Below are 16,666 nucleotides of genomic sequence, written 5' to 3' on the forward strand. Positions count from 1 at the left end.
ATTTTACTTTTCCCCCATAAGTCAGACAATATTCGTAGCTTTCTACCTCTCATTGAGGTACAACATATCGGCAGATATCAGTTACCCTGTATTCATTCCAGGAGTAACACCTGAGGTGCATTAATTAGACCTCGGCCACAATTGGCAAACCTCTGCGCACACCTGTAATGCCGGATTTAAATTATTCAGTATCAAATGTTACAGTAATTAACAGGTTGTTATACAAGAGAACAAACATATTCTTCATCCACTACAGGTGAAGCCTGTTTAAAGCAGGGTGCCAAAGCTTTTGCCTTCACGTCGGTGTGCAGCAGGGAGCCCGAGGGACCACAACATTTAATTGCATGTACCCAGTAATTTGTATTTTCTGATACCAACCAATCTTAGCATCCTGATCTAGGATTTACCAGCAGTGAGCTAATCTCGTCAAACAGCCCTTCAAAAACCTACAAGCCAACAGCATTTAAACAGGACCAACAAATAAGCGAGTGCTTGGAGTTGGCCCAATCTTCAAAGGCTGGACTGTCAAGGTTTGGAAGTCATATGGAGCACCAAAGCCACATCAGTTTAGAGGGAATGGATGTGAAAATTCAAACCATTCAAATGGGCTGCAATGTTAGTTTTCTCGCAATTGAAAGGGACAAATGGAGCTGGTCAACACAGTGTTCACAGATACAATATATAAAATGTCAGAAATCACTGCAGGTCTGGATAAATCATGAAGCATGAACCCGTCTCTTTACTTTTCAGATTCTGACTAGCCTGTATGGCACTTCCAACCTTTTCTGGTTTTATTTCCAATTTCCAGCATTTGGATTTTTCTTCTTAAATCTAAGAATTATAGAAAGTTTAAGGCACAGATAGAGGCCACTTGGCCCATCGTGTCTGTGCCGGCCGATAAACGATCCAACGATTCTAATCACACCTTCCAGCATTTGGTCCATAGCCCTGCAGATTATGGTACTTGAGGTGCATATCTGGACTCCTTTTGAATGAGTTGAGGGTTTTTGCCTCAACTACCCTTTCAGGCAGTGAGTTCCAGACACCCACCGCCCTCTGGGTGAAAAAGTTTTTCCTCATCTCCCCTCTACTTTTTCAACCAATCACTTTAAATCTATTCCCCTAGTCACTGAATTCACTGCTAAGGTGAATAGGCCCTTCACCTCCACTCTATCCAGGTGCCTCAAAATTTTGTACATTTCAGTCAGATCTCCCCTCAGTCTTCGCTGTTCCAAGGAGAACACAAGAACTCCTACCAGCAAGTGACACACACAAAAATTTCAGACACAGCTCTTCCTATGCCAAACACAAGATGGTCACCGTACCATGATGTTTGATGGTTTGCTCAAGGAGTCAAATAGAACTGAATTGCACAATGCACTGCTTCAGGTGAAAGGTTCAAAGACGAGACACCACTGGCAAGAAAGGGACAACGTAGGAGCAATCGATCGCAATGCATCAATTTAAGGGAATCTAAACGCATCTTAAATAGGCAGCTGCCAAATGAGAAAGCCAAACTACACAAACACAGCAGAATTTATTTTCAAAACAGTTGACTTGCACGTCAAGGTTGCAAGTCACCGGGGCTCAGGCAGCTTCGCAAACAATTCAAATTCTACTTTTATGATTCAGGTCATTATCTGAAGCCCTTGGGTACATCTTAAACTTTATTGCAAATGCAACATTTGCTCACGTTTGTCAAAATAATTTTTTCTCATGCACTACTGGATTGGTTCACTCAAATGACCTTGCAAGTGCAAAAATAAGCTTGCTAAACAATCTAAAAACAGACACCTGCCAGTGGTTTCTCAGGGACCTCTGATATGAATTATATATAATTACACACCCCAAACAAAATCAGTTTAGGGAAGCCTAGAGGCCAACAACTCAGCACAGAGACAGAAGTTATTGGTGCACTGTTACCACACAAAGGGAAACTGGATTAACTGACTCATCGTCTAATCAGCTTTCAGAACTGTGCAAAAGGTTCACCTGTTATGCAAGCACTATAAAAAGAGGATTTTTGTGCAAGCCAGACAAGGAACTAAAACTCAATCTTCTAAAAAAAAAATTTTTTTTTTTTTTTCACAAATTCCTAGATGTAGCTCAGATATAACACTCAAGAAAAAGGACAGAGAAACTTGACAGCTATGGGAAGGGGATGTGGTGGACATATTGACAATAACGGAGGTAATCACTGTTCAATTTTTGACAAATTGTCCTCCCATCACCACTTTAAACCACCATTTCAACCGGGACATGATCCACAGGCATCGGCATACCTTGATTAAGTGTCAATGGTGAATGGTTTCAGACTATTTGACCTTCAAGACAATCGCAACTGGGCTCAACATCACACCCTGCACTTTCCAGGGTCACAACAGTAAATTAGGAGCAGAAACCCACTACCCTCCCCCCACCCCCCATTAAAGGGACAGACAGATATGCATGCATTTATGTAGTGCGTTTTACAACTTCAGGACCATCCCAAAGCATTTTACAGCCAAATGAAGTGTAGTCACTGTTGTAATGCAAGAAACATAACAGCCAATTGCCACACAAGCCCCCCACAAACAGCAATGTCTAACGACCAGATCATTTAAAAAAAATATATATAAATATTAGGCAATAGCCAGGACACTGGGGAGAACTCCTTGGTCATCTTTGAAATAGTGCCACGAGATCTTTTACAACCATCTGAGAGCAGACAAGACCTTGATTGAACTAAAAGACGGCATCTCCAACAGTTCAGCACTCCCTCAGTACTGCACTGGAGTGTCAGCCTAGATGTTTGCCCCCACATCTCTGGAGTGGGACTTGAACCCACGACCGTCTGCCTCAGAAGTGAGAGTGCCACCCACTGAGCCACAGCTGACAGGGTAGAGGCAATTGTAGCTGGAGCGTCTGTAGGGGCCAATGAAGCAGCAAAGAGAATCCAACCTGGAACCTCAGAATCTGTGTAGATCGCATATTTAGTTTAACTTGGAGAACATGACATGCAGCCCCAATGAAGTTTTAAAAAAAAAATTGAAGGTTGTGCTCCAAGCCATCTGAAGTTAGTTCTTTATTATGACTTCACTATTGTGGGAAAATGCTACATTTCCACTGTCTTGGGACTAAACTAGCATCACAAAAGGAAGCCCATTATATAACGAGATGCTGCGAACTGCTACTCACTTTTTGCTAAGTTGGTAGTCTAGATCTTGTTAACTTCTCTTTACAAATGATAACTGTTTTTCAAACTAAAGTTCAGTAACATTAGGCACTACCCAACAGCAATACAAAAAACTTTCAATCAGCACAGTGATTTCAAGCAAAGATTTTTTTCTCCACCCTTTTTTTGCATACCATCGAGTGCCTTTTCCAGGCAGGTCTCAGTGGACCTAAATCATTCCTCCTACAAAACAGACTGCACGAGGAAATAATGCTTTCTTCAAACATCCTGAAGGGCATTTCTACCTTCCTGTTCTTCCAGTGCGCAAGCAAAAAAAACTGACTGCGAGAACATCGCACTGCGATAAGGTCTTAACTAAACAGAGGCGTGCCATCAGAAGTGACATGATGGCACATTGTGTACACTTAACTAAATTGGATTAATTTTCCTCAGATCGTCCACATTCAGCAATCTCTGCCTCTGGATTACTTGATAACATACTCACCTACTTGCAGTACCCGATCTATGGCTCCAGTTTCCAATAATCTTAGCCCTTTGTTGAAGGGAACTTCACCATCCTTCTCCCCTTCCTGACACTGATAGCTGAGTGACGAGTACATGCAGATCTCTCGCTCGTTTCTGGGGAAGGACCAGAAAATAATCCTCCTCTGAACTGGTTCTGGAATTCGAGAAAATCTCTCCTCTACCTAAAAAAATAAATGCACACAGAATAAAAGAAAGGAAAATTGAACATGACTATCATGTCCGTAGAGAATAGTACAATAACTATTCCAAGAGGCAGATCGCAAGACAATAGCACAAGAACAAAATGCTTCCAAAATGTAGCCTGGTCTTCAAAAGTAACCAGTTGAATAATTCAGACTCCAAAGCTGAAATAAGCAATATTCATTTTCCAACTTTCAATGAACTGCCGAAAAGCAAGATAATATTTCAGACAGAAAATCCCGTAAGAAGGTTCCCTTTAGGAACTGAATAGGTAGCCACTGATGAGGTCCATTAATTTTGTACAGGCTCTGCCAGCAGCAGTGCACACTGGCCCAGGAATCCCTTTAAAAGTGATAGACAGAAACTGGAGTCTGTAAATATCAGTCGCTCTCCCCCTTTTCAGTCCAATCCCCTCCACTACAACTACTGTTAGTTCTGTAACTTACTCGTATAAACCACCATCCTAATTCATGACAGAATGACAAATTCAAAGCAATTTAGAAAAGGCCATTTGGCCCATCAAGTCCATTCTTTCCACAGATTATGTATAATTTAGCCTATCACAGTCTCCACCCAAACCATGAGTAGGAATGGCACAGCTTTTTCCCTTCATTATTAGTTGGCAGTTCAGACCCAAGCTTTTAACACGGCCTCCACTGCATAAACACAACCACAGATATTTAAACAACAGATTTCTTTAAAACCATAAGAAGTGATTAGCTCACCTGCCGACTAGATTACTAGCTATCTAAGCTGCCAAAAAGCACAGGATAACTAACAATTTCCAGCGTGATTAAATTCAACATTGGAAAACTAATTTGCACAGTGCCAACATTCACACTTGGAAATCAGTCGTGATGATAACCTACAAGCACTTACGGCACTCACTGAAGTTTCTTTCCCCTCCATTCGAACAAGAAGTTAGCAAATATATTCTGAACAAATTAAGGCCTTGGTTCAGGAATTTTATATGCGAACACTGGGCAGTAGTACATCAGCAAGTCTTGGTGCATTGGCAGCACTCCACTACATAAGAAACATTACACTTAAACCAATGCACTCATGCAATCGTCTCAATTTGTTACCTCAAACTGCCTCCCCACCATGATTGTGACCAATGATAGATCCTGGCATTGGAGCTCAAAACTCTCCCCCTTTGGAAGGATAAAATCTATTTGTGATCATGTTCCACAGTTCAAGTGGAAGATTTATTTTCCCCACATCTATCCTTGCACCTTGCCAGGATCCTAAAGAAAAACAGAGTTGCATATTCCTACTGGCCTTAAATTTGAAGTCATTTATAAATAAACAGGTCTATCATCATCAACAACTTGCATTTATATAGCACCTTTTAATTTAGTTTAGTTTAGAGATACAGCACTGAAACAGGCCCTTCGGCCCACCGAGTCTGTGCCGACCATCAACCACCCATTTATATACTAATTCTACACTAATCCCATATTCCTACCACACCCCCACCTATCCCTATCACCTACCTATACTAGGGACAATTTATAATGGCCAATTAACCCATCAACCTGCAAGTCTTTGGCATGTGGGAGGAAACCGGAGCACCCGGAGGAAACCCACGCAGACACAGGGAGAACTTGCAAACTCCACACAGGCAGTACCCAGAATTGAACCCGGGTCGCTGGAGCTGTGAGGCTGCGGTGCTAACCACTGCGCCACTGTGCCGCCCCAAGGCGCTTCACAGGAGCGTTAGAAAACAAAATCTGATACCAAATCGCATAAGGGGACATAAAGGCAGATGGCCTAAAAGCTTGGCCAGAGAGTTAACTTTCAAGGAGAGTCCTAAAAGAAAGAGAAAGGTTTAGGAAGGGAATTCCAGAGAGCAATTAGAAAATAGGAATGAGAATTTTAAAATCAAGGCTTTGCCTAACCAGGAGACAATGTGACAATGTTGGTCAGCAAGCACAGGGATGATGGGTGAATGGGCCTGGATGGGAGTTATGGCACGGCGAGCAGAATTTTGGAAGACCTCAAGTTCACAGAGGAGGATGGCCAGCATCAAGTGTCTGAACGTGTAAAATAATCTACAACAAAAGGGAGCTCAAGACTGTAGACGGGTTCAGACGACTTATCATTTAAGCATCACTTATGACCTTATAAGAACCCTTTTGATGGTCCCAGCCTTTAACCTCCCTCCTTGACATCTGTTATTCTACAACTAGCATATTGATAGTCACACTACAAGAAACCACAAACCACGCTGTTTTTCTTGGAGATTTCTACTTTGAAGTGGAAAGGCTTTGTTATGGTGTTCTGGTCGTTGCTACAGCTTCAATCGCCTTGAGACAAAATTACGTCAGTCCAAAGACTGTGGGATTGCTACGTCCGGGGAGGGAGGAGGTAAAGAAGAGGGGAATATCTGATGGTATTTTTTTTTTTATTTCCACACCCACTCAGATAATCAAGCTTCGCAATTAACACAAACGCGTTAGAGTTGAAAGTTTGGAAATTTTCACTCATTTAAAACCAGGGACCAAAAGCAACTCGTTAAAAAAAAAAGTGGGCGAGAAATTGTTCGCACAGTACTAAAAATGAAGTAGTCAGTAACTTGCAAGTCCACAAGACAAATCAATTTCGGACAAGCAGCTTTCCACATCAACCTTCCCCGATCGGAAGGTCAGCTGCCAGATTAAAATCACTATGTATACACAATATAAAATCGACAGTTGGACTGATTAAAGGTTTTACGATTACAATTGGGTACGGCAGATTTGTGAACTTAAACAGTTTTATTAAGTGTACGCCAACACCCTAACTAAAAATCTGAGGTCATCCAGGACCCATATTGTGCAAACAAGCTGTTTTAAAATGGACCTGATGCTGGCCAATATCTGGGCCCAGGCTAACAATGAAAGACTCTGAATTTTGTTTAAAATGAAAAGTCTGAATTGTGGCTCTCTTGACCAAATTTCCCACTCAGACCTTCTCAGCAGGGTGACTAACCCTCAGGGGCAGTGAAAGAAAAAGAGGTTGGTAAAAACTCAGATGGAAATATGAAAAAAAAAAGACACACACTGAAGTCCACCCACTCTTGCTAACTCGCATCTTATGGATGGTTCATGTGGAAACAATACAACTTTTCAGAGATAAATCTGGAGGCTCACACGCCACATGCAAGAAACCCATCTTCCGCCAACCAAAAATTAAACTGCGCATACAAACACACAACAGAAATCAAATACATTTCGGAGCATGCACTGCAGAAATCAGTTTATGGATGGAAAATATTAGAATTATGGAAAAACAAAAGGCCATGTTCTCAAGGAAGGCTCAATTGGTTAATCGCACAATTTGTGTAAACAACCTTGTACAAGACTGGTAGCACAGGATCAACTGTGTCTGCGTGTCGATTAATTGGAATATTTTATCTCTTTATGACAACCAGAAGAAAGCCCTTCCCTTCCTCTAAAGTTATGCCCTACATTGTTTGGAAATAGCATTGTGCAAATTAAGTCAACTTGACAGGAAAAAAAACTAAGCCAATTAGAGCAGTTAGCAGAACTCTTCCGTACCAACTTACTGCTAAATAACTTAACAAAAGAAGCTATTACTGACTGTTATCTGTTGGACCACAAAACCCAAGAATGCAATCTGGAGTAAAATGCTTAAATCTCACACTAATATTGACGCTAAAACTAACTGCGGACACAAGGGGAATTACACCCAGAAATGTGACGACTTTGACTGTAGGAATCAATTATGGGTGCCCTTCTTATAGAAGAGAAGAAAATGTAGGGGGGAGAACAACTGATGAAAAAATTTCCAGTTTTAGACCATCCTGTACTTCAAGACAGACTTTAATAAGCCCTTTAACTCACAATACATATATATCCTCTTTTTCCCTAATTTACACTCCTCATTCTTAAAATTTTCTTCACCTCCCCACTTACTATTCTGATTTTTAACCATCCCCACCATCAAATTCCTCTCCCTCACTGGACACAAATTAATTCCCCAACATTCAATCTTTTTTAAAATCCCCTTTGCTCTGTTTATAACCCCCTCAACTTTCTTTTTTAAAAACTTCCTCTTATTTTTATTTATCAATTTAAAAGGACTCCTCACTTTTCTGTGTGAGGGAGGAAAAAGTATTGGAGAACAGCAGGTTTCTTTTTAAGATATATAAAAACAGAAGCAAAAGTCATTATTTTAATAAAAAAATGTTAATGGCATATCAGCCCAATTTGAATAGCAAATACAAAATTATATGTAAAGACAACTGGCAAAAGAGATTAAAAATTGGAAAAAAAATTAAAATATATCAAAGGAAATTATATGAGGCAAAAAATTGACTGTAATCAGTATTTTTGATATGAAAGTTGAAGCTGGGGTGTTTATGGTGGCTGATTTGAACTGATTCTGACAGCTCAGGGTTTATTGCCTATTGTTTTCAGCCCCCCTCTCTCCCCCTTGTTTACTGTGGTAATTTATTTTTAATTTTTTTATTCCTCTCTCACCTGCTCGAAAGGCCATTTCTCCGCCACTTTCTTGGCGCTGATGTCCAGCAGGGTGTCGGGCTTGTGGAGCCTGCTGTGGCCCGGCTTTGTCTGGGCCGCTTTCGGCGTCGCCCCGCAGTCGCCCAGGCACAACCGCTTGGCCGGCGGCTCCGCTCCACCATCCGCCATCTCCGACGACTCACTCACAACTGACCGCACGCCGGCTCCTGCCCGCCCCTTTTATTCCGCCCGCTGCGCTCCCGCCCCCCCACCCCCGCCGCTCTTCCATTCCGCCTCTCGCCGCCTGCCCCCTTCCGATTGCTCGGCCCGCTTGTCCATCACGGGCCGCGTTCCCGCCCTCCCCCCTATCGCGCTCCCATTGGGCCGCGCCTTGCCGCCCACCCGCTTCCGATTGTTCGGCCGTCTTGTCCATTACTCACTCCCCGCCCCCCGCATCAATCACAACCCCAGCCCGCCCTCCGCTTCTCCCATTGGCTTGCTGAGATGTCAATCATTCCCTTATCCTCCCGCCGACCCAGCTGCAGGGGAATTAATAATGTCTATTATTGCAGGCTGAGTCAATCACTCTCATGTCTGGGGCAGTCTAGTCTTGGATATCTTAAATCATTGCCAGACAAGAACTATAAATGTGAAACATCCAAATTAAAAAAGTCATCTTATGGAAATTGCATCAATAAACGTGCAAATTAAGAAAAAGTTATCTATAAAGGTCCCAGATTCAGGGTCTGAGGTGAGATGGGTTTGGAGTTTGGTGCTTGAGGGTTGAGGGGGAGGTAGTAATGCTACAATTGGCCTCATTGCCCCTAGGCAAGACAGGCAAAAACAAAACAATCAGGCAGGGTTTCCAATTGCAATGACTAGACAGGGATCCATTGCTGGAAAGTGGTCATCCCATGAGGGAACGACTGGGCTCAGCTGTGGAGTTAGCCACACAGCCTCTGGTCAAGTTGCCTACCAAAGTGAGCAGTCAAGACTGACGCATCACAGGCAGGATGCTGGAGGGAAGCAGCGCCCATGGAATCTTAGCCAAGCAAGAAGTCAAAACCTTAAGGAGTTGGAGGGGAGAAAACTAGCAGGAGAAAAGAACATTCAAACTCACACCTTTTTAGAGATACAGCACTGAAACAGGCCCTTCGGCCCACCGAGTCTGTGCCGACCAACAACCACCCATTTATACTAACTCCACAGTAATCCCATATTCCCTACCTACACTAGGGGCAATTTATAATGGCCAATTTACCTATCAACCTGCAAGTCTTTAGCTGTGGGAGGAAACCAGAGCACCCGGCGAAAACCCACGCGGTCACAGGGAGAACTTGCAAACTCCGCACAGGCAGTACCCAGAATCGAACCCGGGTCGCTGGAGCTGTGAGGCTGCGGTGCTAACCACAGTGGCGCAGTGCCACCCTAACCTTGCACAGCCTAATCCACCTGCATCATCAAATGAGAACTGAAAGTGTTGGGCATCAACCATGTTATCCTATGCTAAGTTATATGGCAAACCCTGTTTGTTTTTTAAAATCAATAAGGCTCTATAAACTAGGTTTCCAGGATTTCTGGCTGCACATTTACCAAATCATATGTCGGCTCTAGATGTAGTTCAATTTATTTGACTGATCGCTGATTTGTTTCAGAGGTATTCCACTTATTCCTGTTATAGCAGAGAGGTATTTTGGAGCAATGATGATGCAACGAGTTATTCAATACTAAATCCAGATTCTAGGCTGCACTGGCTATAGCACCAGACTCCTAACTGGCAATCTCACACAGCGGAGGCCATAGCCTGACTGCTATGAAAAGTAAAAACGATGATGTACTTGTGATGCATGAGATGCTGTGCACAGGTTGGAGCTTAGTGCAGGAATCATTATTCTGCATCTAGCTGTATTTTAACTGAACTGAGACCGTCTGCAACGGATACTGGATGGCTGAAATGGAAAGTGTTCTGTTCCCCAGCTGTCACAACCCTCTTTGATAAATACGGAACTTTAAAACTAGATTAAGAGAACAATTTGAAATCTGCTGGTTTGCTGGGTTACATTCCAAAATAACAGCCCTTGTCTGTGCACTCCAACCCATGGAAACATAGGAACAGGAAAAGGCCATTCAGCCCCTCATGTTCCGCCATTCAATTAGATTGCGGCTGAACTTTATCTCAACTCCATTTTCCCGCCTTTGGTCCATACCCTTTGATGCTCATACCGAATAAAAATCTAGCAAACTCAATCTTGAAAATTTCAGTTGACGCCCGGCATCCACTATTTTTTTTGAGGAGGAAGTTCCAGATTTCCACTCCCCTTTATGTGCAAAAGTGTTTCCTGATTCCACTCCTGAATGGCCTAGCTCTGATTTAAAGATTATGCCCCCTATTGAGTCCTTACTCATTTAAATACTTCAATGAGATCATCCTTCAATCTTCTCAATTCAAGGGAATATAAGCCAAATTTTTGCAACCTCTCCTTAAAATTTAACCCTTTCAAGCCCTGGTATTATTCTATCAAATCTGCACTGTTTTTCTACCAAGGTTAATACATCCTTCCTGCCCAAAACTGAATGCAATACTCCAGATGGGACCTGACCAAGGCTCTGCACACAGACACATCATTTCCTCACTTTTCTATTCACATCCCATCCCATTGAGTAAAAGACCAATGTTCCATTCACGTTTTTGATTTGTTTGTACATGTATACTAGCTTTTAATGATGTGTGCACATGGACACCTAAATCCACCTAAATCGGTAAGAAAATATTCCAATTTTTTCCCGCAGATCCAAAGCAGATGACGTCAAATTTCCCCACACTGAATTCCATCTGCCTACTCACTTAGTCTACGTCCCTTTGTAACTTCCTCTAATTCACACAACTTTCTGTGCCTCTTAACTCAAATATATATGTAAAGCTGAGGCCCCAGAACATATGAGTAAAAACGCTCGTCACATCCAACCAACTAGAAGACTAATGCCTGTCCTTAATTTCTGCTTCTTACCTCCCAACCAATGATGAATCCATGTCACAAGGTTACTTCCAATTCCATGCACTCTCAGTTTTGATTATAATCTCCTGTACGGAAAATGTTTTTCGGAAGCCCATATAAACAACATCTACTGATACTCCCTTATCCACCATGCCAGTATCCTCCACGCCTAGAGAGAAAATTGAAATTAAGCCACAGAAGTCATCACATGAATTTGGCCTGTATGGGAGAGGCTCTGTTCCTATTCCCATTTTCAACAATGGTGCCCCTGTCGAAAGACAGATATCTCTGCATCTCCTCTGATTGCAATAAATGGCCAAGAGGTTACTGCAAGTTGCTATTTTTTTTTTAAATCCAAGCACATGAGGATCCACATATTCTGACAAATGATGATACAGTTGGGAGGAAAGAAGTTTAGTTTAGTTTAGAGATACAGTACTGACACAGGCCCTTCAGCCCACCGAGTCTGTGCCGATCATCAACCACCCATTTATACTAATCCTACACTAATTGTGGCGAGTCGAAGAGACTTAGTAGTTGGCAGGAAAAAAGACAGAGGCGCAAGGGGAGAGCCAACTGTGCAACAGCCCCAACAAACAAATTTCTCTGCAGCACCTGTGGAAGAGCCTGTCACTCCAGAATTGGCCTTTATAGCCACTCCAGGTGCTGCTTCACAAACCACTGACCACCTCCAGGTGCGTATCCATTGTCTCTCGAGATAAGGAGGCCCAAAAGAAAAGAACACTAATTCCATATTCCTACCACATCCCCAACTGTCCCTATATTTCCCTACCACCTACCTATACTAGGGGCAATTACAGTACCCAGAATTGAACCCAGGTCGCTGGAGCTGTGAGGCTGCGGTGCTAACCACTGCGCCACCGTGCTTTTAAGCACTGAATATGGGCAAATCTGGAGAGAGGAGCTTTCCTATAGCTGCCCCAGCTGATTTCATGTTCCCCGAGAGTGGCCAACATGTGCTGCTCTTCCGCTGTTCCGCTTGGAGCCAGGAGCTGGTCCCTGTGGTTGTACTGGGGTCTACCTTTACTTCAGAGACTAACGGAAAACAAATACGTGGAACTAGCTCCTCACATTTACACAATTGCGACTGGCTCCTCTTAGCACGTCAGCAGATTTACAGACCAACATTTTCAAAAGTCTGTCAGTTCACACAACATGGGCCTTTTATTTTATACATTATGGACTGTAGCTAACTTGCACTTATACAGCCACTTGAAGGCAGTAAAATATCCTAGGACACTTCACAGAAGCATTATCAAAGTCTGACACAGAACCACATGAGTTATTAGGACAGGTGGCCAAAAGCTTGGTCAAAGAGGTAGGTTTTAAGAAGCGTCTGAAAGGAGGAAGGGTAGAGAGGGGGAAAGGTTTAGGGAGGGAAGTTTGAGAGCTTAGGGCCCAGGCAGCTAAAGACACTGCCGCCAATGGAGGAGTAAAGGGAGCGGGGGATGCACAAAAGACCAGAGGTGGGAGAGATGCAGAGATCTGAGAGAGTTGTAGGGCTAGAGGAGGTTACAAAGATGGTGAGAGCAACCTGCGCACCTGTACTTGTGCAGTGCAAAGCTGCCTTTTGTAGCATACCAGCCCATAGTTTAACTCACTTAGGCCAACACAGGAACTATGCCCAGAATTTTAATGCACCAAGGAAACCAAGAATGAGGTGTGAACAAGCAAGCACTAGAGATAGTTCAAGAGCAGAGCTGATGAGAAAGATACAATACACATAAGGTCATCCCTCACACCTCCCAGAACAAGGTGTGAACTGAAATCAGGAAGCTACCTTTGAAGAGACACAATCGCATTCATGTTTGTCAACTGGGTTTTTTATCTCTCTCAGGAGGTAATAGTGAATATCCACATGCATAAATACAATACACAAGTCTTGTCGCTGACTATCCATGAACAAGCTGGAGAAATGAGAAGTCAACCAGATGAGGCCTGGAGGCCCATGCTTCAAGCATTTGCTTTTATTGGGTATCATAATGACTTGCAAAGGAAAAATAAGGAAGGAGGGCAGGACTGGCGCAGACAAAAAAATGAAATAAACAAGAAAATAATGAGAGAGAATTATAAAAAATGAATAGTTAAATATCTGGGCAAAGCTCCAAGGACCTGGAGTCAGGAATAAGAAGTAAAACACTTCGATTAGTTGCTCAATATCCCTTCCAGCTTCTACCATTTCCCTCGCCATCAGGCTTTCAATTCTAAAGGTGCTGTAGCTTGGTCGTGCGGCAAGGAGTGAGGAACTTTAATTTCTCTTGGCCTGATAACTATGGTCAAGGGGCAGGCATGCAGCCAGCCTCCAGATATTGCCTAGGTCTGGCTTCTCTCTGCAATTATTCCTTTCCCTGCAGGAAGATGTCTTGGCCTCTGTTCCAGGGCTTTGCAATCAGCCCAGCTCAGAAATGGTAACTGGGGCCTCTTGAAGGTCTCCTAATTTAAATCTTCTATATCTCTCCCCCACCCCACAGCAGACCCCCATCCCAAATACCACCCGCCCTGGCTATTTTTGCTCCCAGTGTTCATCACAAATGACTGACACTGACAGAGTTTAAAGTTTCATCCGAAAGATGGCACACCTCTGACATCACAGGACTCCCTCAATACCACACCAGGCATGTCAGCCGAGACTTTGCGCTCAAGTCTCTGGAGTGGGACTCGAACCCACAACCTTCTAACTCAGAGGTGAAAATGCTAACCCCTAAAATCACAGCTGGCAACTGTGCCATCTATTAAACATGATCGAAACCACCATCCAGACAATCCTAATGTAAGAAATTCCTAGCCGTATCCTAACGGATGCAAATGACCCCCAAATCTGCTACCTACTTTCTCCTCAGTGCGATTTACCAAGCAGTCACAAGTTTGTAACCCAAGCCAGAGCCTCCGTGCACAAAGTGTCGTACCCTCATTTTATGGAAACACATTGCACTCTTTTTTTTAAAATTTTCTGTGCTTTTCAGTCCTTCCACTCTCAGGATTCCAAGAGGCACTTCCTGCTACCTTGTCCCAAAATGACTGCGGTCCATTCCTTAGCATCGGCAGCAACTGGCAGCAGGTTGTTGGGCATTCGATCAGCAGGCAAACCGTCAAACCTAATCCAGTCCACACCCAGCTCCCAGTATTCATGCATTTTCCAACATGAACCACTAGATAGCATTGAGGAGTGGGAATTTCCCCTCCCTTGCTCATGGGGACTCTAACCAACTGACTCACAGCATTATGTTCTAATTGATGGGATGTAAAATGTTTGATGTTTGCTTTTTGTCTGTTATTTGACGGAATTTTTAAAATATTTTCTGGTAAGGTCTCGACTGAGCTCCATCTGCTACATGTGTTCTTTATTGACAGAATGCCAAACAGATGCAACGATTTATTGATTGTACAAAGGAGCAAGATAGTACCGCAAACATAAAAATAGGCTAATTTTCATCCTCAAGGCATTTTGTCCCAACCTACAAGTTTGAATTTGCTTCAATAGAAACAATTAGACAATATTAGACACTGTTGTATCACATCAGACGATTATGTTTCTCTTTTTATATAAAAATTAACCCTCCGTTTCCCACCTCCTCACAAAGTTAAAATATCTTTTAGGGGATCTGGAAACAAACTCAAGTGTCTGCTCAACCGTGAGGGCATCAGCATCACACTCAAGTCCTCACTGCGAGCTTCAGTTGGCAATTTATCCCCGCTTCTTGGCTTCTCACTCAGACGACCCTGATGTCCTGTTCAATCCTGAGCTGAGTTTCTATCTCCAGATCTGGCCTGCCATCATAGAAGGTACAGCAGAGACAGGCCATTCGGCCCAACTGATCTATGCCAGTGCTTATGCTCCACATGAGCCTCCTCCTACCCCTCTCATCTCACCCTGTCAGCAAAACCTTCTATTCCTTTCTCCCTCATGTTTAGCTAGCTTCTCCTTAAATGCATTTACTCTATTCATCCACAACTACTCCTTATGGTAGCGAGTTCCACATGCTTACCACTCTCTGGATAAAGAGGTTTCTCCTGAATTTCTTAGTGAATTTATTAATGACTATCTTCTATTTATGGCCCCTAGTTTTGGTGCCTGCTCCCACTTCTGTAGGATCTCTATCCTATTCAACCTGGAAACTCTCACTTATGCCTTTGTCGGCTCAAGGTTTGTTTCCTCAATTCTCTCTGTGCAGGCCTCCCAAACTCCATCCAACAGAATCTCATTCCCTTGCAGATTTCTGCAATTATATTTTGTCCCAAAATATAAATCCCATACATTTCTTATTTTCCATTGTCTCCTCTTTGCAATGACTTTAACTTTAAAATCCTCAGTCTCCTTTCCAACCCTCTCCCATCCCCCATTGCCTATTCCCACTCTTTCTCTGCAACCATCTCCAGCTCTCCATCCAAACCCATGTCTTCCGGATTACTACATGTCTCTGTCCCCTCTCGCAGTGTCAGCTGTGGCTCAGTTGGTATCACTCTCGCCTCTGAATCACAAAGTTTTGGGTTCAAATCCCACTCTTGGGCTTGAGCACAAAAATCAAGACGATAGTGATGCGCAGCACTGAGGGAATGTTGCACTGTCAGAGGTGTCATCTTTCGAATGAGACGTTAATATGAGGCCCCATCTGTCTGCTTGGGTGGATGTAAAAGATCCCATGGCACTATCTCGAAGAGCAGCAGGGAGTTATCCTCAGTGGCTTGGACCAATATTTATCCCTCAATTAAAATCACAACAACAGATTACCTGGCCATTATCACATTGCTGCTTGCGGGAGCTTGCTGTGCACAAACTGACTGCTGCATTTCCTACTTTACAACAGCGACTACACTTCAAAAAGTACTTCCTCAGCTGTAAAATGCTTTGGGATGTCCGGTGGTGGTGAAAGGCGCTATATAAATGCGAGTCTTTCTTTTCAGCTCCATCATTGGTAACAGACTCTTAAGCCCTGCACTCTGGAACTCTCTTCCCAAGCCATTGCTAACTATTTTCAGATTCCCTCTCAAAATCTCTATCTTCCACAGTGCTTTTGGTCAACTTCCGTGACTTTCTGTGCCTCTTCTTGCACATTGCCGTCCAATCTCTTAAATACCTAGGGACGTTCCTCGCATGAAGTGCTCCATGTAAGTTGTTGCTGTACCCTCCTGCTGTTATATGGAACCAAGCCAAAAACTGAAGAATGAAGCTAGACACAGATCCTTTTCTTGACAGTCGGTTTATTCACAGAATGCAGCATTACATATCTCTGCCTCCTGCTTTTCCATCCGTGTCCCAGCAGGCTCTCTTTATATCCGCTCAAAGTCCTTAATTAAACAATAGC

At 43.2% G+C, this 16,666-nt stretch overlaps 1 protein-coding gene across 1 annotated transcript in view; it reads right to left on the reverse strand.

Moving 5' to 3' along the window:
- The window catches only part of LOC137355689 (zinc finger SWIM domain-containing protein 5-like), an 84,988-nt gene extending 76,445 nt beyond the window's left edge, over positions 1-8,543 (reverse strand). Inside the window, exons 1-2 of the mRNA XM_068021119.1 lie at positions 8,368-8,543; positions 3,660-3,861 (exon numbers count right to left, since the gene is read on the reverse strand). Of these exons, the coding sequence (XP_067877220.1) occupies positions 3,660-3,861; positions 8,368-8,535 (370 nt within the window). The 5' untranslated portion in view covers positions 8,536-8,543. The remainder of the gene's footprint in view (positions 1-3,659; positions 3,862-8,367) is intronic.
- Positions 8,544-16,666: the final 8,123 nt, after the last annotated feature.

The sequence above is a fragment of the Heterodontus francisci genome, chromosome 43 (genome assembly GCF_036365525.1).
Source record: "Heterodontus francisci isolate sHetFra1 chromosome 43, sHetFra1.hap1, whole genome shotgun sequence".
In the NCBI taxonomy this organism is placed as follows: Eukaryota; Metazoa; Chordata; class Chondrichthyes; order Heterodontiformes; family Heterodontidae; genus Heterodontus; species Heterodontus francisci.